Here is a 22,149-nt window from a genome sequence, read left to right as displayed (position 1 = left end):
CGTGTCTCAAAAACTCAGTCGCCGAGTCGCTCGTTTCTCAAGGCGCCCACTGTGTAAGATTGACGTTACGAGAAGTACTGTACGTCCGATTTTGAATGAATCAATGAGTCCACGCATCCCAACACAAAAGAGTCAAAAATTCCTGTACATGTACACAAACAGCCGGAGAGTAATAACAGTACTCCCTCCATAACCTCAGCAAATATCACCACAGCACAACGTGAAACACGATTGTGCTCTCATCTCCCGTAACCTTGGGGCGTTTGCTCTTTGTGTGTCGCTCTACCACTGAGCCGCCAGCCCTCCTCTTATGCTAACGTTTGTTTTGGCTTGACAGACAGGCCCGCCACAACGGCACATTTGGAGCCGCTCATCTTGGCAGCGGAGCGGAGATGTAATGATGTTCCTGTCGGGGGCATGTCTGCAAAAGTGTTGTCTCTGAGCGTTATGTGTGGTAGGGCGTAGCGTGGTCATCGGAAGCCATCTGCAGACAAAAAATAAAAACATAAAAACATTGAGCAGTGCGCCCTGGAGGGTCGGACAAAAACAAAACAAATTAGCTCCGCAAATGGAGCTTGTCTCTCCAAAGTTGCTCAAGATCAAGGTCACTTTTTGGGAGACTGGAACGGATTATGCCACGGTGGTTCATTTCAATGGGGAAAGATATTTTGAGATTTGAATAGTTTGAGTCCCTCCCCTAATAAACACTCACCATTTCTGGCAGTTGCGCATATAAGGGCCACCGGCCACTCAATTAGGTAAATGCACCCGACAACGCGACTCCATGGAGCAACACCAGACGAGGTAGAGGCGGTTCAAAGGTGCCGAAATGTGCTTCTTGTCTTTATTAGTGGATTTGGCACCCAATCTGGGCTCGGCGTGACAGTGATGGAGCAGCCTGCTCCCACATGGCGGTAGGAGTGCAATGTGTGTGAGAGCGAAGAGAGTGAGAGATTTGTTTCATTACAGAAGTCCAGAGGAGGCGGAAGCGAGAGCAGGGCGGAGGTAGACATTCATTTTATTACCGAAGCCCCAAGTCGCGAAGCTGTCCCCATGGTGACAGATCGTCACGGCGACCGACTCTGATGTGAGACCCGCTGCCAGACAGCCCTGTGATTGAGACAACACCGACACACTGGTTGGACACTTTTCATCTCATGCGCGCACAGATTGGCAGAGGCCCGCTATTGCTCTCCACGGTTGTGTTAGGAAAAAGATGATCCCCTGCTGACTTGCAAACATGACTTCATTGCAAATTTCACAGCTTTGCAATGGGCCAATAAAGACAATGGTAGAAATGGTCCTAAAAGTTAAAAAGGCAACAACGTAAACTGAGAGTCCACACTGAGAGCGCCGTTATCTGTGTGTGTGGTGGTTTTTGTGTGTGTTTGTTTTTTTTTTAACCATTAGGCCTTTCATAGGTAAGCTCGTTTTTTTTTTTGTTTTTTTTATCAAAAGTACACCGCATGAATTGACATCCACATAGAAAGCACATGCAGTCATGTTAGTCACTCCCTCTTTCAATCCACAACAGATTCTAACATTTCAGTGTACTTGTGTTATATTGTGAAGTGTTCCCTTTCAAGCTTCTGGAATGGAATACAAATGTATTTATCATTGACTATCTGAAGTATGGATCCTTTGACTCCTTATGGCTGCTAACCAAAAAAAATAAATACATCTCCAAATATTTTGTATGTTTTCGAGAACGTGACAGTTGGATGTCATGAAAAATTGTGTTCAGGTTACGTGATCCACAATGTCAATTTCAAGGTCAAATTGGTGAGCTTAGTGAATTATGCACTTCGAAACGATTGCACATTCCTTGTTGAATTCCCTTTCCGAAAATACCTCTTTTGTGAATAGTGAGGCAGTAGTTTCTGATCTACACCCCTTCTGCCAAAACTGTTCAAATTGGGCAGGCCATAGCTCCTGAACCCCTGCTCGGATTGACCTCAAATTTGAAATTTCGGGCTGTCTCATCACTCTCAACAAGTACAGCGAGTTTCATTCAAATTAAACTCTGCTTGCTTCAATTTACAGGATGATTCGGCATCGAATGATCCATCCTGCAGCAGACTAATGGCATTTCTGTTCATTCCGGTGGGAAAGGTTGATGAGCAGTTCTGCTGGTGGAAGATCCCCAATTGAGACACAATCATGTTAAGACTAGAAGGTAAGCAGAGCTGCAGTGTTATCAACGGTAGCTTCTGACAGCCACCACATACTGGAAAGCTTGTTGACATCAACATGAGGGTTAAGCAGGATTGGTCATGTGTACACTGCGTGCGACAATACGCAGTAGGTCCTCCACGCAAATTAACAAGTGGAATTCGATGGATTCACGGTGAAGTGCTGCCTCCATGAGTGAAGATAGAATGAATGCAAAACACGCCTTCGTGGAAGCTCACGTCTTTTTCAGTCGCACGCGCTAATAGTAGCGGTTGTCAAGGTAACGAAAGCCTTATTTGGGCTATGTATGCATTCCGACTGATATTGCATTTGTGAAATATGAATGAAGGAGCCATTTTGCCACATGCTGTCGACTGAAAATGACATCACAGCCGCTCTGGTAAAAATCAATCTCGGCCCACCCGTTTTACTGAGTTTGGTCATGTGGCGTTTGCAAGCTGAGCCGTGATTCGTCATTACCCGAGCCCTCCACGATCCTGAAATTCAGGTGGCTGCGCACAGATTTACATGTTTTACGCACGGTGGCTGTGTCAGAAGCCGACACGAGAGAATCGCCGTGCTTTTCAACATGCACAAGAAAGACGTGTAAGGAATTAATGTCAGTGCGAAGGGGAGAAAATCCCCCTAAAAGAACAACATCGGAAAGCTGTAGATGAGGGTCTGATCTGTTCATACTAAAGGTGAACCGTATTTAGTTGCATGGACCCGAAGGCACTTTTAGATGATGTTTGGATACATTTCAGGGGGCCGCAGATTCAGGATGTTTTTTTTTTTTCTTTGCATTCGGGCTAGAGCAGTCTTAAATCTGAAACATGTCCACAGCCTTAGGCCTGCACTCTTGGAAAGAGCATGATAAATATAGACCCATTAAACTCAAATATTAAAGCGGGTTGTGCATTTTTGTTAGTGCCCCCTCCCCCATACAGTTGCGCCCATTGCACTTTATTGTAAAAGCCATCGAGAAATATATAATACACCTACTTGGTCTGTGATAACGGCAGACCAGCCAGGAGAGCTCATCTTGTTGACGTTGAAGGGTTTTTTTGCGTAGCAAATAATAGGATAATGCTGATTTCAAGACGTGAGATCAATTTATATTGTTGAGCTGGACTGGTTTTAGCTTCTATGATCCAACTGAAGCCCCTTTCACGTAGTTTCCCCCGTAGTGGCAGCGTGACCATCTGTCTCCCCACCCCTCAAAAAAAAGCAAATTATCAAATTCAAATTTTACATGTCATTCCCTTTCAAATGCGATATAATCCAGAGGTTTTAGTTGACAAATTGAAATCCCTCGTTTTGAGAAGAACGTGTTTAAAATTTAGGCACGTGCATCTTTCGACGATGAAGAGCAAGATACCGGTATCTTAGGAAAAACATCTTGACCCCAAATCTTCCCGAAAGACAATTCCAACAGCAGGTAAGAACATCATCAGAGATCGTAACCCTTTCAAAGCTGAGGAAGTTTGACCTCTCAGCCCAAAAATTACATTTTTAACATCCGGAACTGGAATTCTAATGAGTCCAAATGACCACAGCTAAATTGTAGATATGGCTATCTGTCTTTTGAACCGGTCACAATTCCATTACAGTTATCTTGAATGAAAATTCCAGCTATTCACAACGCCATTTCGACGACGCAGAAAGACGAACACGAACGTGTTCTAAAATGATGGTCAACCTACGATTTGTTTGGATTTATGGTACCCCCTCCCCCTTGCCCCACCCCCTGCCCAAAAAAACTTTTGAATACGAGGCAGACTTAAAAGAAATCACAGCATTTCCACATAGTGCATCCTCTCTTCTTATCACTGTTGTGTCATCCCACTTCATCCCATATCTGCCCTTGCATTTCAAGTATGCATACCCACTCCATTCAGGATGTATCATCTTATTTTTGGTGCCCTTCATGCACTTTTAGTCTCTTTTACTTAGCCAAAACACACACACACACACACACACACACACACACACACACAAGTGCACGCCTCCTCATGCTCAGTCTCCAGTGAGCCGACCTGTCCACTCCAGCCAAGGTCGTCTGCGGGCTGACGTGATGGAGCACTTTAGCCGGGCGTCATTACTTGCCTTTCCTGGTTCCTTCAATGTACATGTGTGTGAAGCTGTTATATGAGGTGATTAACAGGAGCTATTGGAGTTCAAGAATGGAGGGAGGGAGGGAGAGAGGGAGAGAGAGAGAGAGAGAGAGAGAGAGAGAGAGAGAGAGAGAGAGGGGGGCAAGGTCTCTGTGTGACTGTTTGTGAAATATACCAGCAGTGATGAAGCCGAGGACTAACTGCACACTCTTAATTGCTTTTGGCATTAGTGTAACATTCCTCGGCTTGTTTATTTCCAGCACCTCTAGAAAGTTGCTTGGCGGTGGGATATCAATAATTAAGCGGGCGATAATGGGTTTTATGTGATCCCCGGCTCTTCATCAGAGGGTGACAAAGTGCAGCTTAGGCTGATTATATGTGTCACGCAGACAAAGAGCGTAGCGTGCGTGTGGGTGCGCACAACAGGGAAAAGGACAAGGGGGAGAGTTTAATTGGGAGGAGGCTTTTGATTTTCGTGATGGCGCCAGTGCTTGTCCTTGAAGGACACGAAGGAGAAGGAGCTGGTGAGGGTGCAACATGGAGCACCGAAGGTCATCCTGTCAAGCCGGCATGGGATGGCGGAGGTGTGCGAGTCACAAGGTGTGTTCTTAACAGTGTACTCCAGATGAACAACACAGCACAAACACGTATCACAATATGGACACTGGCAAATCGGGCTGCAGCGAGTGCATACGTTTCAGAAGCGTTTGTTTTACCGATCATCCCGTCAATGATTAGCGTCATCGGATTTTGCTTTATTAAAACAATGATACCAATACAAGATATGCATGTGAGGCACGGGTATTGTTTTGTCCACTTGGGGTCACCATCCTGACATTCTCCATTGTGACTTTGAATGTGTGTGGCTGAAAAGGGCGGGGCCTGGTGGCCTGGTGAGTGACGTGTGCGCCACCATACGAAAATGAAGTTGGCTGTTATTAGCTACTCCGCACGTTGAGTCCTTGAGGGTCACTTGTGGTTGATGCAGCTCCGGTATGAATGTGCTTATGTGTTTCATTTCTTTTATTTTGTTTCCAGTTCCTTCAGATGCGAAAAAAAAAAAGGAAGAAGAATCACAACTGAATGCAAAATGGAGAGACCACCTCGAGCAGTTCTGTGCAGATGGCACTTTGTGGGCAGAAAACAGGTGAGCCCGGAACAACAGTGATGTCATTTTCAGTCGACAGCAATCGCCAAAATGGCCGCCCCCGGAGATGGATAAAAGTGGGTGGATTTAGTTGCTTCATTCATATCCCACAAACGCAATTTTCAACCAAAATGCCGCATTTAGACGAGTGGACCGAAGCCTTGCTCAGCCGACTTTTTGACTCTTGGTTGACGGAGACCTAGAACACGCGTGAGAACTTTACTCACACTTTTGACTTAGTGTTCGATGAGGCGCTTCATCCAGCGGAGGAGGTGGGCGTTACCCGCAAGTGGAAGGAGATAGACAAGAATCAAGAGGCTGTGCTGTCAGATACTCGGGAATTGAGTGGGATCAAGGCCAGCGCAGCAAGTTGGATGGAGGCTTCTTGGCAACAGCTGCTTAGCAACAATTTTTCACTCCATTTCTCATGCAAAACTTTCACTTCAGCTTGTCTCTACCACCAACACCCCGTCAACCTCTCTGAACTTCTTCTTACACGGTATTTACAAAAAGTTTGTTACTTACAAGTTAGGGATATTTGAATTTTTAGTGCCATTTATTGAAAAAGTCCACATTTCACACTACAGTGGTATCATGTCATAAAAAATGGCGTTGAAGTAGAGGCATGCAGAAGGATGCATCGATCATACGCACACGAAAGCTCTCGCAAACTAGACTGTTTTTTTTTTTTCTCTCTTGGCCATTTAACTCCGTTTAGGAACAAAAGTTCAAAAGAAGAAATCGGAAAGTTCTCTACTTTATGTCAAGATGTATCAAGGTTGTTTGAGGCGCAGATGGCTACATATGACCAAGGGATGTGCCAATCATTTGCTTACACAGATCAAAATACAACATCAAACCGGTAACATTTCATTTTTGCCAATCATGAACACGTCACGCAAGCAACGCGCCTGCTTCGGCATACCGCCGTGCGTATTCGTTTGTGAGCTCGGGGCATTTCTTGGATGATCGCAGCGATGCGATGGCGGGAATGGGAATGGGATTGAAATGAATTTATATTCACATCTTGCTAGCAGCTTCAAGATTACATACTCCAGCTATAAGTCTACTTCTAAAGGTTAGCGTGAACTTCAGGGTCATTCTGAAATGTCACACACAAGCCCAATATATTTTTGTTAGTAGTTTATTAAATCCATGGTAGGGGGGGGGTGCTTGCCGCTTCATTCCAATGGAATTTCCTCTTGCCTATTTTACAATCGTTTGTAAGCAATTTCAAGATGGAGGCCAAAGTCGCTTATCTATGTATCAGTGGCCATTGATGGAGGTTAATCACCTGCTTTAATTGGGTCTTAAGACGCTTATGAGCTTTGCCATTTGGAGGTCACTGCCGTGTGGTTTCCTGTTAATGAGATTTGGCTTTTCCAGAACCTCAATAGAGACTTGGGGACAACAAATGCCACTCAACCTCAATATGGATTTGTAATTACCCACCCTGCGGTCCCAACACGCTGTCAACTTGGGTTGGTGCCTAACAACTTTAGCCTAAATAAAGAGGGAGGGTCGGAAGGATCCAAAATGGCGATCCCCAAATCGGGGGAAAAATAAAAGGCAAAATATCATGATGAATAATCATTTAGTTACGCTACCTGCATGCCGCATACCGAACGTTTACATCTTTGTCTACAACTTTGCGTATTGAAATGTACTGCAATTGATGTTACCTCCGTTTAAACGCTGACCTCATCAGCCTTAAAAAATTAAAAAAGAAAACCCGCGTGGGTCATTCTGGCTTTCCCACGTGCTGACTTTTGCTAGCAACGGTCATGCGGCGCATTATCAGATGCCGACTGAGAAGTGTTTGTGTGTATGTGTGTTTGCAACCGCACTGGAGGTGAAGCAGTATCACAGAAATCCAGAGCGTGAAAGCTTTTATCTCGATTTGAAAATTCCCCCCCCCCCCCGATTGGCTGAAATGCAAAACTTGTCACTCACACAACTGCTGCATTCTTAGCTGAAAACACAACAAACATCAAAGAACAACACCCCCCCCCCCCCCCCCAAAAAAATACAACATCAAACCGGTAACATTTCATTTTTGCCAATCATGAACACGTCACGCAAGCAACGCGCCTGCTTCGGCATACCGCCGTGCGTATTCGTTTGTGAGCTCGGGGCATTTCTTGGATGATCGCAGCGATGCGATGGCGGGAATGGGAATGGGATTGAAATGAATTTATATTCACATCTTGCTAGCAGCTTCAAGATTACATACTCCAGCTATAAGTCTACTTCTAAAGGTTAGCGTGAACTTCAGGGTCATTCTGAAATGTCACACACAAGCCCAATATATTTTTGTTAGTAGTTTATTAAATCCATGGTAGGGGGGGGGTGCTTGCCGCTTCATTCCAATGGAATTTCCTCTTGCCTATTTTACAATCGTTTGTAAGCAATTTCAAGATGGAGGCCAAAGTCGCTTATCTATGTATCAGTGGCCATTGATGGAGGTTAATCACCTGCTTTAATTGGGTCTTAAGACGCTTATGAGCTTTGCCATTTGGAGGTCACTGCCGTGTGGTTTCCTGTTAATGAGATTTGGCTTTTCCAGAACCTCAATAGAGACTTGGGGACAACAAATGCCACTCAACCTCAATATGGATTTGTAATTACCCACCCTGCGGTCCCAACACGCTGTCAACTTGGGTTGGTGCCTAACAACTTTAGCCTAAATAAAGAGGGAGGGTCGGAAGGATCCAAAATGGCGATCCCCAAATCGGGGGAAAAATAAAAGGCAAAATATCATGATGAATAATCATTTAGTTACGCTACCTGCATGCCGCATACCGAACGTTTACATCTTTGTCTACAACTTTGCGTATTGAAATGTACTGCAATTGATGTTACCTCCGTTTAAACGCTGACCTCATCAGCCTTAAAAAATTAAAAAAGAAAACCCGCGTGGGTCATTCTGGCTTTCCCACGTGCTGACTTTTGCTAGCAACGGTCATGCGGCGCATTATCAGATGCCGACTGAGAAGTGTTTGTGTGTATGTGTGTTTGCAACCGCACTGGAGGTGAAGCAGTATCACAGAAATCCAGAGCGTGAAAGCTTTTATCTCGATTTGAATAATGCAGCCGGCCGGCCCCGGGACCAAGCGGTCCCACTCAGTCTTAAAACATTCATGTATACAGTATGTACACGCCAACACGTGCTGATGAATAAATATAAACATACTTGGCTTTACTCGAGGAGGCGGAGAGAAAAACGAGAGGAGAAGCCTGCTTGATGATTGATCTCAAAGCCATTTTACCTTCATGATGCACGGGGGGGGGGCAAATCGGCACTATATTCATGTGTGTGCGCTGGTCAACAAAACGTTGAGTCAATTCAAATTTCAAGGCGTCGATGAAATTTATTATTCAAGATCAACGTGTGTGTTTCGTGTCCAACTTCACACACTTTAAACGTGCGCCGTCTACATTATGCGGTCATACCTTTTGATTTCGTTTTTGACCATAATCCGTTCCAGAAGGCTGTTTGAAAACCGATTTGTTCGAAAACCGAAACCACGCTCTTTTTTTCAAAAAAATCTTGATTGAACACGTCTGCTCACAATGGAACCCTACCCGAGGAAGCGTCACTTCCTGGTGTAAGGAAGGCTAAGAGGAGTCAAGTGGCGGATTCAAGTGCGCTCAGTTTGGTCGAGAACCGATTTTCGGTCGTAATCCAAGGCATACAAAAAACTTTGGTTGCAATTTTTGGTTGAAAACCAATTTGCTCGAGAACAGAGACGTTCGAAAACCGAGGTTTGACTGTATTTCGGTCGAAACCACTTTTAAAAATGATGACCGGATTCCAGTGGAAACTATTTGAATTGAAATGAGTGCTTCAAGACATATTTAATTCACAAATAAATAAATAAATAAATAAAGCTTCTTGTAAAAATCTCAAACAAATCCAACCCAGAAATAAAATATAATTATAAAATGCAGTCTCTTCCGCCGACACCGCAAACAACAGTCGCCTAAAGAGGTACGATGATGTCTCTAATTAAAACGGAATTGACACATCACGTCAACTCGGAGGGCCTGAAAGACAACATTCAATAATGTTGATTATGGAAGAAGAGCCCCTTTAGATTTCTAATTAATTTCCTCCATGATTAAACGTTGATGAGCGTCATGCTTCAGAGTAGCCTTCCAAATTCGCCTCCGCCAACCGACCGCGCTCTTTCGTTATAATGATGCCGCGAGAGCTGTCAGCGCCGGTTCTCCGAGGCATTGAGCAGGAATTCCCCACCACGCTGTGAAGGAAACCGATGAAAAAGTGACGGCGGCAAGCCCGAGCGCTGTCATTTGTCTTCATAAGACCCTCTTTCCACGGAGGTGGAAGGGGCCAGATAAAGAGGGATGTGGGTTATCTGGGAATGCAGACTGATAGATCTGCTCCTGCTACTAAAGGTAAGATGGCGCCATTGTCAAGTGTGCAGTGTCTCCGCGCATACGAAATGTTCAAGTTGCAAAACGCCTCAACAGGAAAATATTGCCTCCGGTTACGAAAGACATTTCAAGATACGAAAGGTAAAAATACAGTATGGGCTGCTTCTCGGAGCTCCGAGTTTCCTGAACGCAACATACTTGTAGCTGCTCTGCCATTGGCTATTACCTAGCATCTTCCTGGCATCCCATTGGCTAAGAGGGGCCTCTACCGTATGTGTAGATAGATCGATTTGTGTCTAAGATAAGATAAGAAAACATTTAATTGTCTCACAATGGACAAATTCCCAATCTATGCAGCATCCTCGTCATTCGCCCCTCGGGCTATGAGGCGTTCCGATAGATTTACGTCAATGTTAATCATCTAGAAAAAGAGTTCACCAGTCTGGAGATCACTCACTATGTTGATGTTTGCCTCGGACATTTTCGAAGGATTGTTAAAAGCCGACAAAAGCAAATGTCCTTGGAACAGTTCTTTCCAAAACGCCAGGCAAAAATCGCTCCTGAGAGAGAACATGAACTAAAAAGGGCAAAAAACGAGGAGGACGCAGTTCAAAGTTAAATGACCATCGTTTTTTTCTTTATTCTTCGTTTTTTACATTATGCACAACTCTCATTGTATATTCTTAGTTTTTTACATTATGCACAACTCTCATTGGACAATAATCTAATTGTAACATGTATTTGTTACATATTTTGATGCATTTTTATGCTTCATAAAACATTTATGTCAGAATTTTGGGGGGCTTGGAACATGTTAGGGCATTCATTTGGAAAACGCGTCTCAACTTGCAAAATTATCTAATTAAGAAATTTCTTCCGGAACTAATTAATTTCGTAAGTAGAGGTAACACTGTACTACTAAACTTTGAAACGTTTTTTTTTTTTTAAGTATACCACAAAGAGAAGATTTATTGTACTGGTTGCATTCTTCTTCTTTGTCAAATCCATTGGCTGGTTTCATTTTCTCGCCTCGAGGCAGGACTGTTGTGATCAATCGCGCATGTCAAACTGTATTGTACAAGGAAAGTTAACGGCGACCGAACGTTGCCCGCAGTTTGTTCTCCCTTCCCCGTACTGAACCACCAAGCCTACAGCGCACTGTAAACCGTACATACTGAAGGCAAGTGAACGCATGGCTAATCGTAGCTTTCAGGATGCTCAGGGATTACACGCCGCATCTTTGAATGGACATTACAGCATTGTGAGTAGCTTGTGGGCGAGTTTGTGTGTCACCGACACAAATCCCTCTTTGTTATCTGTGTAATTCCATCAGTCTTTGTGCAAAAGGCACAGCAAGGGCTACGAACTTGCATACATTATACATCTACTGCTACAGCAGAACAGATTCTTATGTTCGCGCTCGCAAAACCGATAGTCCCCGTTGGGGAATCGGATCTCCTTTGCTGGCCATAGGCTAATCCCACCGTTCAGGCAAGCAAAATATTCAGCCTGGCTATTATTCAGTCTGTGATTGTATTTGTTTTGTTTTGTTTTTTCTTCATCTGGAAATGCCATTCCCCTCCCGCTGTGGGCCCCAGCACTTGCTGGGTTCGAATCAGGAGGCCCAAGGTAAGGGCAAAGACAACCGCCTCAAAACAGGACTCAGGCGAGGGTGGGAGTGGGGGTAATGGCAAGTTGAATAACGATGTGAGTGATTGAGGGAATAGGGAATAAAAAAGAATATACTGTACCTGAGGGTGTACATTTGTATCCTATAATTCAGAGTGTGGCTCCATCTTGTGGGAGTGTTGGTGAAGTATGATGTCCGCACAAGGGCTGATACAGTCCACTTTAGCCATTCATTTATCGTAAAAAGGTGCTTTGGACGGAGACCAATAAAGCCTCTGAAAAGTGTCAGATTTAAACTGATCGTTCATCCACCCACCCCTTTTCCAGACGTCTTCAGGTCACATGTGAGCTTGCACATTTTTTCTCTCGCCGAGTGAAACGTGAGCAACAATGTTGACGAGGGTTTCATGGACTTGGTTTTGACCCAGCACCAGTGCGTGCCTCACTGGTTGGAAAACACTCCTTTATATCAAACACGAGGCGCCAGTTTTGATCCAATTTGTATTGTTAGTCACTTCACAGCCGCTAGGGGGCGACACAACTTCATGCCTGCTTCCCCGCCAAATCCAACTGATGTTTTGTAGCATTAATGTGTGTACGTATGATGTGAACCCTGGCCATGGAGCTGATAGGTATGTGGCATGAAAAAAAAAAGACTCCCACCTGTGCACTAATCACCACCACTTTGTTTTTGAGGTGTTTCTCCCTCTATGATCCAATTCACTGCATTCAAATGACATCAGGAGAATATTATGTAACGTGCATTTCTCAACCGCTCTCTCATTTACAGAATGTGACCTCGGCGTGGTGTAAATGTGTTGACGTGACCTTCAAAGTGCCGTAGGCCCGAATGGCAGCAGTGCTGTGTTATTGTTTGAAAGCCCAAACTGCCAGAATCCCATTAGAGTGGAGCACAGCACTCCTCCCCTTGCAAAAACAAACCGTCTCTCCATGAAACACCTGTCAGGGTCCTCAAAACCACCCCTCCCCATCCTCACGTCCGCTTTTATTTCTTTCACGCAGAGCGTCCATGTACCTCTCGCAATGCTTTCCTCCAGTCAGTTTCTGTTTTTCCTGTGCAGCATGATGGAATAGTGATTAGCATACTATGGCTTCCTCCCACATTCCAAAACAGCATGCAGGTCAGTTTAATCAACGACTCACCAACATTTTAAAAACTGAAAACTACTTCTTGTGTACTTATTAATGTGAAGGGTTAGCAGTTTGATACACCCTCACCCACCCCCCCCCAAAAAAAAAAATACAACAGCACCGTTTCTTTATCCCCTGCAAAGAGTGACTAATATTAATGTGGCTTGAGACACTGTGCCCCTTTAGATGACTTGATCCTCTTTCAGGAACGCTCGCGCACTGTAAGGAACAGATGCCCCCCTCATGTGGATTTTCGGGCTCCCTCTTTTGCACTCTCTTACTTATGAGCATGGTCATGGAACAAATTAAACTGTTTATAAAGTATGTCTATATATACAGTATATGTATGAACTGCGTGTAATATACTGTAGGTACACGGCTTGTAGTATGCAGTATGTAGAGTGTGTGTTTGCGTGCTCTCGTAAAAAGCATAGCAGAGTCCTGTTTGTTTCTCTTTTTGACAAGACAAGGCTTTGAAGTTTAGAAGTTCGAGGAGCCCTCAGTATGTTTTACATCTCTAGCAGACGTCTTATCGCCCGTAATGGAGAAGCTGAAGAAGTCTCAGTGTGTGGATGGGCGCGCTTGTGTGTGTGTGTGTGTGTGTGTGTGTGTGTGTGTGTGTGTGTGTGTGTGTGTGTGTGTGTGTGTGCGCGCGCGTGCGAGCGCGTGCGAGCGTGCCCGTTGGAAGGATTAAAATAGATGTCTGCCCGGTCACACCATTAAGAGCTGTGATTGACAGCTTCCTGAGGTGCTTTACTTTTTTCAAATGACTTGTGACCGCACGCTCACACATCGAAAGTGCTTTTCACACAAAGGTAGACCCAAGAACAGGAATGAACCTTGATAAGCATTTTGACTTCCAATATGAAGTTTCTCACTGTTTCTGGACAGCTAATTAAAAAATTGTAAGAATACATAGAATACATTTCAGAATTCACTCTTCCGTCAGTAACGGTTTGCTTTCCATGGTAAGAGGAAATGAAACCAGATACCTCACATTGGTCACAGCTAACCCAAGCTAGCAAACACTTCCAGCCTGTTCAACAGTGCACTTTAACATGACACAACTCCATTTAAAAAACATGTGTTCAAACAAAAATGTGGTTTAGGTTTTTTTGGGGGGAGGGGGGTTGACAGCAAACCCAATCTTATTCACTCCAGGGATGTTCTGTGCTGCCATTGTTAAGATTTCTTAGCATATACTGGATAAGCGGATTTGTTTTTCAAGTTTTGGTCAATATTTTATTTTATTTTTGTTTGGGCAGCGGTGTTGGTGGTCAGGTGAACAAAAAATGGGTAGGGATTTAAAAAAAAAAAAGAAAAAATCTCCCTGGTGGGGAAATCTCTCTTTTAACGCCACAAAAAAGCCTTTTTAAAAACTTGTCTATAACAGTTAGTGGCATTGTCATTCACCAATCACCACACAGATTCCCCAGTTCCCCAAATTGTCAACTTAGGTAAATCAAGTGTTGCAGAAGCAGGTGTGGCTGCATATGTGTGGTTGAAAGGGGAAGCCAGCCAGCCAATTTGAGGCCAAAGCTCAGAGGAGCTGCCTTTAAAACAATAAACCTGCTTCCACAGAACACTCGGCCTCATCCATCCTCTTCCAAAGAAAACTCTTGCGTCCAATCGACCACATATCACAAAGAAGAGTAGCCCAAGGTACAAAGTCCTGACAAAATTTAAGACATTTTTTTAAAAAATTAAAGTATCTATATTATTCATTCAAACTGCAACTATATCGCAAACTATGATCTCAAAAGACTTCACTGTCATTTCAAACTCATGTTACAGCAAATTTACACCTCAAAATAAATGGCTTACAGTTGGCTTGATTGGAGGGGGGAAAAAAAAAAGCACTTTTTCATTTTTCTGCAGTGGTCAGGAACAACAGGGAATTCCATCCCTCCCCACTTTTTCCGAAGGTGGAGGTCTCCTGAATGTTACCAGCTGAATATATTTACTCAGCTCTTGCAGAGTGTTGGCCACAAAGGCAGGAATGTGACTTGAAAGGGCCTGTTACATTTTAATTTTTAACCCATAAAATAAACACAAGAGAGTGGCCCTACAATTTTTTATTTATTTTTTTTTATGAATGGCTCTATTCATTCCCAATAGAAAATTAGTTCTGGGGTAAAGCCACACCCATTTGGAATGGCCGTCTCATCTATTGGCTAGCCGTGAGGAGAGGGGGCGGGCCCTGTCAGGTGGTATAAAGAGGTGTTTAGGTTGGTTGTCCCCGGAGGGGAACACTTGGACAAAGACCCGAAAAGGGACTGAGCTATTTAGGACTGACTATTCTTTAGTGGAGCTGACTTTGAAATTAGATATACATAAATACATGAACCTTATTTAATGAGCATGGATTATGCAATGTATTTTATTTTGATGACGACAGCCTTCATCTCACAGGTAGTATTTTTTTTTTCTCCTCACTGAAGCTTATGTGTTAAATGTACATTGAGAGACAGATTGGCTTTGGGACAACGATGCAACATTATGGATGAGAATGGAAATTGTGAGTCACAATGAGTGTTACTCTATGTCCTTTCCAGTTTGTTTTTTTTTTTTTTTGGGGGGTGGGGGTGGGATAGCATCATCAAATCATTTATGTCTATGGTTCTTGTGTTGAATACACTTTAGGTAACTCAGTTATACGCATCCTGGTTCTCATGACCTTAGTTCACCAACTTTACAACAAACTGCAATACAGCGCAGCAGCAAATCTGCCAAATAATTAGTACACCTGCTTCACAATTTAGGTTCTGGGTTTGAATCATTCATTATTCAGGCGTGGGTTTCCTACCGGTACTCTGGCCTCATCCCATATTCCAAAAACATGGTTGATAAGTTCATTGCAGATTTCAAAATTCTGTTAACAAATGTTTGTCTCGACCAGTGGTCTCAAACTCGCAGCCCTGGGGTCATTTGCAGACCGCAGGATGATACTTTGCGGCCCCCTACTTGACATCAAGGCTTATGTTAGTGCAATCCCCAGTTTTTTTGCCGTGTCGTTGCCCTGGGTATTTTGTTTGTCACTTTTAGGCTACCATAGCGCAGGCTCATGCCAGGTTTCGAGGAAACGTATTTCTCAAGTGACACCAAGTGGAAGGGAAGGTTATCCTGTCACACAGTACCAGTCAAGTCTTTTTAGAAAGCTGAGGAGACGGAATATTTATTTGTTGAGCACAGGGGCACCCCAACACGTCTCGAATATACAGAGAAAGTTACCACCATGGTAACTTTCTCTGTATATTTTGCTTTTGCTAATTGGTTGCTATTTCGGTATACGTTAGCGCAGAAGCTGTTCGCATGTTCACCTTTCATCAATTCTAAAATACCTGCTAGGCAAGCTCTGCAGGAGGCTACTAATGATGGTGATCATTTGATTTGTGTGTTAGAAGAGGGAAACATCCTAAACATGTAGGTTAGTGACCCACGAGGACCGGCTTTTGACACGTGTGGCCTAAACGCTCTCTCTGCTCAGGTTGTTTACTTGCTATATCATAGCCCAACAACTGTTAGCATGATAGCGCTCGATCAGTTCCTCGTCAGAACGTAATGTGACAAAAATAAATGACACAAACCCCTTATCTATCTGCCTTAGCACTTTTTGTTCTCATGCTTCTGTCATTTAAACTTGGTCTTGATGTTTCTGTCCCTTGTCTGACAATGTGGTCGTTCCAGGTGATAGCTATCTGTCCCGCGACATGTGAGTGTCCCGCGGGCCACCCGGTGTGCCCTCCGGGGATTAGCACTGTGCCAGATGGATGCGGGTGCTGCAAGGTGTGCGCCGCGCAGCTTAACCAAGACTGCAGTTCCATGAAGCCTTGCGACCATCACAAAGGGCTGGAGTGCAATTACGGCAACGACATCACACAGGCTTGGGGCGTGTGCCGAGGTAAGGCGGCAAATATATACAGGATAGACAAATTATCCCCAAACTGTGTTGCTTTCTTGCTTAATTGATGCCCTTTTAAACAAAAGTGACTGTGGATGTGACTTGGCGTATCATAGATGAGCGCCATATTCATGTTTGTTGATGCATTTAGCTAGCATTGCCCAACGTCACCGATAAACGCATACTATAACCTTGTCTAAAAGTGTTGCTCCACTCTTTATTTTCAAATGTCTGTGGCGTCTAAAACCGCGACTATTGATGCGAACCGTTAACCTGTCAATGGCGTTTTTGCACCGTGTGTTAGCATCAGCCTTTGCAGACTTTCTGAAGACAAAGCGATGTTGTTTTCACGACATCGTAGGTAATTGTCATCGTAGGTCATTTGTTTTAAGTTTTGTGTGACATTAAACACCCCGAAGCTTCTTTTTTTGGGATAAATTGTTTACTCTTTGCCAAACTACTTTCTGAAGTGAGATGAATTTTGAGTTCAGTGACCCCATAAAACTCTCTCATCCCAAAGGGTTGTGAAAGCCAAAAGACAATGCCACATGTCGGTGAGCCAGCAGTACACACGACAGTATGTAAGCCCCGCGTAAGCACAAACATGACCGAGATGCTTAATGGGAGCAAAAGTAATGGAGATAAAAATAAGCTTCATGCCAGAGCTGCGCTACAAACTATGAATAGCAGGTCCTTCTCAATTCGGAGACAAGTAGTCTGACACTTCCTGTCTCCTCAGATCCACTGACCTTTCAGTCTAAAACGTCGTTGCCATGCAAAGTTATTGTGCCGTATGTCACAAGAGTCACATTTCAGTGCTTAAATGAACGCTTGGTTGAATTCTCGTCGTGCATCTCAGAGGTGACCATGTGTCTTTGATGCCTTAATGCCGGGTGAATAATCTTGGGTTTTTTTTAACAAGTCATAGTTCTCTGGATGTGAGTCATTTCTATTAAATGACACATTATGCCATTTATTTCACAATTTAGAAGGGCCCCGTGTGTCTTAATAAAAGGTCTCTGATATTCTTTGGTCAAAACTGCATAAAGGATGTAGAATTGCGGTAAACCGAGCTGACTCTGTATGACATGCATCCATTCATTCATCCATCCATCCACAGTCCACCCATTATCTGCCCCACTTATCACAAGTTGGTGAATTTGTGGCTATAATGTATTTACACCCTTAAAACTGCTGCTATTTTTAACCCATTTTGGGTCATTTTAATCCAACAGTGTTCCCTAAAGGTATTCCCTAAAGTTTGGATACGTCGGCAATTGATGGAATGTGGAACTATTGCATTGAGTTCACAAATATTGAAAAGTGCATGAATAAATGTAAATAGGACTGAAGATTTGAGGTAGTGTTCCAATTGGATACAAAAAAAAACAAAGCGCTTTATGGTCTTATTGAAGACCTTAGGACTCCTTCCAGAGAACGCAATGTTTGCATCGCCTCATCCAGACTGCGAATGAATGGTATAGACTGCCAGGGCTCAGTCCTTATCCCCCGTAAATAGCGAAATCTCCGCATAATTGCCGCCCTCCTAAAATGGTTTTGAGTGTGTGTGTGTGTGTGTGTGTGTGTGTGTGTGTGTGTGTGTGTGTGTGTGTGTGTGTGTGTGTGTGGATGGATGCACCAAGGTGCCAGCAAAGCACTTAGCATGGAGATGATCATAAAGCATCAACACCGTGCATCTACTGTAAAATGTACACGATCATGAAGCCGTGGTATATAAAAGCCTTATTCATGAATTAAAATTGTCAACACAAAGACGCCGCCATCAGATGAGGCTCATCAAAAGTATTAGCTAGCATACTCGCATGTCGCATGAAATCACATCTGGGCAAAGAAATATGCGCACAAGCGCTTTCTTTCAAAGCACCTCGACAAATATGCTCATTAGCACCACTGTATTTATAATTAAAACAAATTTCCATAGTATGTCCTCTTTAAGAATTGCACCCCGCCCCCCCATATAACTGTTTTCCAGCCAAATCGGAAGGACGCACGTGCGACTACAGCGGCAGGATCTACCAGAATGGCGAGAGCTTCCGCGTGGGCTGCAAGCACCAGTGTACCTGCCTGGATGGCGCCGTGGGCTGCGCGCCCCTTTGTGACCACAACCTTCCACCGGCGTCGCCATCGTGCCCCTTCCCTCAGCTGGTCAGAATGCCCGGCCGGTGTTGCTTCACCGTGGACTGCCACAAAGACATCTGGCGCCTTCCAAACAAACACAACCCAAAGGTTTGTTTTTTTTTTCATCTTTATAATTATTTGTAGTCTGCTGTACTTCAAAAAAAAAAAAAAGAAAGAAACGATTGGATTGCTGTCATTCCCACGGCAACCCAACCTTGCCAATAATATCGCTCTCTCAACTTGTATGAACGTTGCTGCTAACATTACTTGGGTCTGTTATGTCTGTACTGCACACTGTAATGATAAAATTGTTTCAAAACATTTTTGATAAAATGTTATTTGACACAATGACAACAAATTGCAAAAAGGATCTTTTACTTCTGACACAAATGATTCACAGTTGTGTGAAACGACCGCCATACACACCAACTACTGCAAAGGAGTACCTACTCGATACCAGATATTAAAATGTTTATTTTTTTTTTTTGCCTTAAGTATTTGTGGATGGTATCGGCAGCTTCCATGATATCCGATGCCTTAAAATAAGGCCAGTATCGGCCCGATACTAGATATTGGTATTCACTCATATCAAATAACTACGAGTCAGGTAGGGGTTTTTCCATCTCGCACCATCTCAAAGGCGTTTTTGTGCATTAGATGACCTTTCCGAAACGACTGCAACCCAAACCACAGCGCCGACCCACGCCTCGGCCTCATGAAAACGATCTTCCGGCGACCAATGAGATTGTGCCCCTTCACACGACTGGCTGGGAGGCTGAACGTGGCTACAAATACCTACCTGGTGAGAGAGACAACATCATCTGGCTGATTGCTATGAATGTGCTTTTCATGATGACAATGTTGATCATTGTAGGATTGTGAAAAACCTCAATCAACCATCTCAATATTATAGCCCAACATATTCCAAAAGAAAGTCAAAATGATTTTTTTTTGTTTTTCCACCAGTGACCCGAAATTTTGCTTTGCAGAATCCAGACTCTCACATTGAAAAGTTGTACACTTCTCTCGCTTTCCAAAAAAAATTGCAAACACCGACATGAAACGATCCTTGACTGTACCTAATGTATTGTCCTTCGTTGTTCTTCCTCTGCGTGGTCTCCGGGCAGCGTCACGGCTCATTGCCGCCACCTACTGATCTGAGCCTTCCGCTGCAAGGAAATCGCTGTGAAGTCAAAACACTCTTTTATCTCAAGGCATATTTTTCTGTGATTGTTTTCAGTGTGGGGCAACCAGAAGAAGTGTCACATCCTCACCACCGATTGGTCCCAGTGTTCGCGGAGCTGCGGGACGGGCATCTCCTCCCGCCTCTCGAACAAGAACCCCCAGTGCAAGCTGGAGAGAGAGACCAGACTGTGTACAGTGCGGCCTTGCAGCGCCACGCAGCCTCTTCCGAGCAAGGTAACCTTGAGGGATTATATTTACAGTTGATGTATGTATAATTATCGGCAACGACAGTGAGGATAAAAAAGCTCTTATCGCCGCTTATCTCTCGCCAAGAATTAACCTCCACACCTTATGATAACATGTGACCGCAGAAAATCATACAACCTCTTATCTGTCCTTGTTTGACTTTGAGGGCAAACCCACTTTCTGGCTTTTAGCCTGTTGCCATTGCATAAAAATAAATAAATCCGTCTGGGCACCTCCAAGGTGGAAAAGTCAGGACCAAGATTATTATCGAAAACTAACGAGGAAAAAAAATTTGTTCATGAAACGAAAAAAAAAAGTCCTTTGGAAATTATGATACCCAATACTGAGTGACCTCATTTTTTATTTATCTTGCACTCGACAAATAGGGCAGATAATTTAACCCTTTCATGCGCACTGTAACCTGATACCATGATAAGCTGTCCACTGCAGTAACCTCTGTCCCTGAAAGGGTTAAAAAAAAAAAAAACATCAAAAGTAACTAAAAATCCAGAACTATTCGAACCATGGTCAGGACAAATTGTATCTTCTTCTTCTCCTTTCGGCACATCCCTATTCAGGGGTCGCCACAGCGAGTCAGTAATTTCCATCCGCCCCTGTAAACCGTCCTACCAACTCGCATGGTCGTCTGGGCAAAAGTGTTACGCCGAATGCCATTCCTGACGCAACCCTCCCCATTTCTCCGGGCTTGGGACCGGCACTGGGGAACAGTGCACCCCCAGGGGAGGGCATTGCCCCCCCCGCGGCTGGGTTGTCAGGACAAATTGTATGATTTGTTCAATTTTAGAATCAGGTTATACTTCAGGTTCAGAGGTCCAGGATCCCAAAAAGTTTGAGAACTATTCTGTTTTGTCTCGTTATGTTTTTTTTTTGTGTGTGTGTGTGTTGATGTCCACTCTCGGTGCTAATTATACTGCACAGAGCTGATTTCCTCTGCTGCTGTGTTTGAGTTAATTTTAGTCCATATAAGCAGCCTCCAGCCAGCCACGGCATTCCTGCCAAGCAACTGTCCATAGCTAAGCTCCGTGCGGTGGGTCTATATTAATTCTCCATGTTGGACAAACACCAGGAGCTCTTTGCCATGCTTGCTTAGCTTGAAGACTCTGCTGTCAGGGGCAATGATAGAACAATGTCCATGGCATGTTGGGAGGCTGCTAAATTTGGCTGTTGCTTAAAAAAAAAAAGAAAAATGACATCATCATCTGACTTGTGTATTTTAGTGAAAATGATCTTAACCCTTTCAGGGACACATATTTTTAATAAAAGTGATATATTTTATCTAAATATGGTTAGAAATTAAAACAGTGCTGTAACGTAGTTTTGTCGTTATCCTTCCGATTGCAGAGAGGCAGGAAGTGCTCCGCCATGCAAAAATCCCCGTCGCCCCTCCGCCTGTCCTTTGGCAAGTGCGTCAGCGTGCGCCTCTACCGGCCCAACTTCTGCGGCCAGTGTCGGGACGGACGTTGCTGCTCGCCGCGCCGCACCCGCACCCTGCCAATCGACCTGGCCTGCCCGGATGGCCAGCGCCTGAGAAAGTCGGCCATGTTCATCCAGTCGTGCAAATGCAGCGAGGAGGCCTGCGGCCACCTGAACGACGTGGCCCTGCCGCCGCAGCGCTGGATGCACGGTGACACGTACAAATTCATAGACAAACAGTGATTTTATTTCAGTTTTGATGCGGAGCACGATGACGTGCCAGGTTTGACAGTGGATGGGAGGAAGGGCCCTGGTTGGTGTGTGTGTGTGTGGCCCAGGGTGCCTTTGTTCAGACGTGGGAGCTAAATTAAAGCCCTGATGCAGCCCCGGACACTTCCCTCCTTCACGAGGGATAAGCGTGCTTATTCCGACTTGGATATTTTGAGACCCTCCCGACAGGCCGGCCGCAAGAGGAAATGCTTTGCAAGGCACTTTGAAAACTGACTTTGAACTTCAGCGGCAATGCAAAAGGACCTAATATGTTAAGTGGGTTTCACACAATTTTTCTGTGGTGTACAGTGAACCCTGAATTAATTTTTTTTTCAGGTGGTGGGGGGGGGGGGGTTCCCCCC

The 22,149-nt window shown here is 44.2% G+C and overlaps 1 protein-coding gene across 1 annotated transcript; it reads left to right on the top strand.

Moving 5' to 3' along the window:
- Nucleotides 1-14,838: 14,838 nt before the first annotated feature.
- LOC109511421 (protein CYR61-like) lies at nucleotides 14,839-22,131 on the top strand. Its single transcript, XM_019862511.1, has 6 exons — nucleotides 14,839-15,024; nucleotides 16,300-16,513; nucleotides 18,507-18,760; nucleotides 19,310-19,454; nucleotides 19,893-20,071; nucleotides 21,446-22,131. The coding sequence occupies exons 1-6, from the start codon at nucleotides 14,968-14,970 to the stop codon at nucleotides 21,758-21,760; spliced, it is 1,164 nt and encodes a 387-aa protein (XP_019718070.1). The 5' UTR covers nucleotides 14,839-14,967; the 3' UTR covers nucleotides 21,761-22,131.
- The last annotated feature ends 18 nt before the right edge of the window (nucleotides 22,132-22,149 follow it).

Source organism: Hippocampus comes, unplaced genomic scaffold, assembly GCF_001891065.2.
Source record: "Hippocampus comes isolate QL1 unplaced genomic scaffold, H_comes_QL1_v1.1 scaffold7, whole genome shotgun sequence".
Lineage (NCBI taxonomy): Eukaryota > Metazoa > Chordata > Actinopteri > Syngnathiformes > Syngnathidae > Hippocampus > Hippocampus comes.
The sequence above is the reverse complement of the archived record's forward strand: the minus strand, read 5'-3'. Positions and strand labels throughout refer to the sequence as shown.

Excerpts from the sequence above, each read along its gene's own strand:
- LOC109511421 (XM_019862511.1), top strand. The coding sequence starts at position 14,968 with ATGAGCATGGATTATGCAATGTATTTTATTTTGATGACGACAGCCTTC. Across the intron at positions 15,025-16,299 it reads CGACAGCCTTCATCTCACAG|GTGATAGCTATCTGTCCCGC; the intron begins GTAGTATTTTTT and ends TGGTCGTTCCAG. Across the intron at positions 18,761-19,309 it reads CAAACAAACACAACCCAAAG|ATGACCTTTCCGAAACGACT; the intron begins GTTTGTTTTTTT and ends TTTGTGCATTAG.